This window comes from Chrysochloris asiatica, unplaced genomic scaffold, assembly GCF_000296735.1.
Source record: "Chrysochloris asiatica unplaced genomic scaffold, ChrAsi1.0 scaffold00266, whole genome shotgun sequence".
NCBI classification, from domain to species: Eukaryota; Metazoa; Chordata; class Mammalia; order Afrosoricida; family Chrysochloridae; genus Chrysochloris; species Chrysochloris asiatica.
This window is the reverse complement of record NW_006408784.1, coordinates 1,128,063-1,130,599: the sequence shown is the minus strand read 5'-3', so window position 1 is coordinate 1,130,599 and position 2,537 is coordinate 1,128,063. Positions and strand designations below refer to the sequence as shown.

Genomic DNA, 2,537 nt, shown 5'->3' with positions numbered 1-2,537 from the left:
GACTTGGGCCCAAGAAAGGACCCTTCATGGCCAGCGTTACCAGAAAATAGGTCCCTGGTAGGCATAGTAGGTGGGGAAGGGTACAACTTGTTGAGGGGATTGGTGGCATCTCTTCCCAGGTGGTATGTACAGGAGGTGGAGGGACAACAGGAAGCCAGGAGGTCTGTTGCTGGGCTGTGGTGCAGGGCTGAGCCGGCTTCCCCAGGCTGCCTTCACCTAGATGGAGACTTCATATTCTCTCGTCTCCTGTGAAGGAAAGAAACTACTGGGAGTTAGAAACTTGTATAAAGTTTGCTGGGCTTTCATCCACCTTTCAAGGAAAAGGAAAAGTGTAAGAGGGCTCAACAGTACCCTCAGGGGAACCTGCCCCAGGGAGCAGAGAACCTGTTTCTGGGTAGCGTGCCAAGGCTGGCATGGGTACTTACTCCAGTCTCATAAGTTGGATTGTCAAACGCTGACTCCACGGTGATTCGGTCATAGGGGAGAGGGCGCGTCGGGGGCAGCTGCAGGGCGCTTTTCCTCTGAAGCCTGTGGGGACAGAGTAACCTGTTCAGGAAGACTGAGTTGAGTTGGGCCTAGTAGCTCCCAGGTATGCAGGGCAGGCGGGGAAGCCAGCCTCACCTGAAGAAGTAGAAGTACACACCTCCCACCAACAGCACCATTGCTATGAGCGGGAAGAAGATGGCAGCTGCAATGTGGGCAGCATCCAGGGCACTGGAGGCAGCAGGTGTCTTGGCAACTGAAAGAACAGAGGGTAGAATTAGGGCCGAGGCCCCTGTCACCTGGAGCCCATATCCCCTCACCCTTTCCAGGAACATCTGGCCACCAGCTCCCTCTAGTTGACTGAGAGCAGGGAAGGGTTTTTGCTCTGCAGTCCCAGACTTCTCTGCCCTTCTCACTGGGGGAGCCTGTGGCCTGGGAGTTATGAGAACACAGGCAGGGAGACCACTTCCCTGGCCCTCTAGGGTGGGAGCTCACCATCCAGGCTTCGGCCGCTGTAGAACCCATCCAGAGAGGCTGGAACAAGAGGAGAGGGCCAAGGGCAGTACATGAGCCCAAGGGGCCAAACCACTAAGCAGGGAGTGGGCTGATCACTGCAAAGTTCTGTTCAAGGAGACCCCAACCCAGCATTTATCCTGGGGATGCCAGCTCAGAAGGTTCTGACAGAGATTGGGGAGAAACTGGGAGTAACATAAAGGGACATGGGCAAGGGGTTATAAACATTGGGCATCTTTGCCAGAGCAGCTCTAGGGGCCTGTTTGGGGTCTTGGGGATGGCCAGGCACTCACCAGCCCTACAAGTGGGTGGGGGGTCACTCCAGTGTGAGGGGTGTCCAGGCACACATTTGATGCTGGCCTGGCCCTTCAGCACGTAGCCAGGGGCACAAGAGAAGTGGATAGTGGCCCCTGATGGGTATAGCTGTTTCTCAGGACTACGGGCACCATTCTCGGGGGCACTGAGGCCATGGCACGGCTTGAATTGTTCCACTGTAAAGTAAGCAGAGCCTAGTTAGGGTGCCAGGTCCCTAGTCTACAAGGACAGCATCTTCTGTCCCTTCTACCGGAGGCTTCCCCTTCTACCCAGCTGATACTTACAGAGACATTTGGGGGCCCGGTCACTCCACTTAGGGCTGCCAGCCTGGCGGTCATGGCAGGTGAGGATGGCACTGCCCGTCAGCACAAAACCCTGGTCGCAGATATACTGCACGGTGGCCCCCACGGGAAACTTGGGGCTGGATATGAGGCGTCGGCTGTGCTCCACATCCCCAGGGTCATGGCAGGAAGTCACTATGGGGAGTGATGGAGGGAAACAGCCTCAGGAGAACTCAGCCAACGCCAATGACCCCTGGCTTTGTTCCCCAGTGCAACTTGGCTCCTTCCCAGCCATCAGACTTAACAAAGACTGATTGCCATCTACCAGGAACAGAGTAGTATTTGGAGCTCTTGGCTGATAACTCTATGAAAAGGTTTTATTCCCATTTTATAGATGAGGAGATTGAGGCTATAGGAGATGAAGGAACTTCGAGGATACCAGTCATAGCAGCTGGAATCTGGGTCAGAATCTGAGAGAATGGCATGAAGGCAGTGTTGGGCAAGGGAGAATGTGGAACAGGACCACTCACCCCGCTGGCAGGAAGGCAAGTCCTCACTCCAGGTTAGGTCCCACTGACACATGAGGACACTGGATCCCACCACCTGGTAGCCGGGGTAGCACTGGTAAGTGACCATGGTGCCATGCACCAGTTCAGGCTGCGACGGGCTCTTCCAGCCATTGGGGATCTCAGGTAACTCCGGGCACGTGTCATTGCGGGGCACCTCTGAGAGCACAGGGGCATCAATGGGTAGGCCCTCAGCACCAAGGAAACTCTGTGCTTGCCCACTTTGCTCAGGCCACTCCAGCACCTGAGCATGCTCAGTGGTACATTCCTCCGTGCTCAAGCACCACTCCCTGACATTCCCCTTGTCTCCTACATTCCAGGGTTATCATCTAGACTTCCTTTCAAAACACTGTGGTTAATTCCTCAATACAGTGATGGG

General features: G+C 55.3%; 1 protein-coding gene across 2 annotated transcripts in view; it reads right to left on the bottom strand.

Moving 5' to 3' along the window:
• SEZ6 (seizure related 6 homolog (mouse)) overlaps positions 1–2,537 on the bottom strand; it is a 54,090-nt gene continuing 51,553 nt past the window's right edge. Inside the window, exons 11-17 of one of the 2 annotated variants that reach the window (XM_006874190.1) lie at positions 2,123–2,317; positions 1,596–1,787; positions 1,290–1,487; positions 979–1,017; positions 622–739; positions 426–528; positions 1–262 (exon numbers count right to left, since the gene is read on the bottom strand). In XM_006874190.1, the coding sequence (XP_006874252.1) occupies positions 230–262; positions 426–528; positions 622–739; positions 979–1,017; positions 1,290–1,487; positions 1,596–1,787; positions 2,123–2,317 (878 nt within the window). In that variant the 3' untranslated portion in view covers positions 1–229. The remainder of the gene's footprint in view (positions 263–425; positions 529–621; positions 740–978; positions 1,018–1,289; positions 1,488–1,595; positions 1,788–2,122; positions 2,318–2,537) is intronic. The other variant, XM_006874191.1, reaches the window with a different exon arrangement.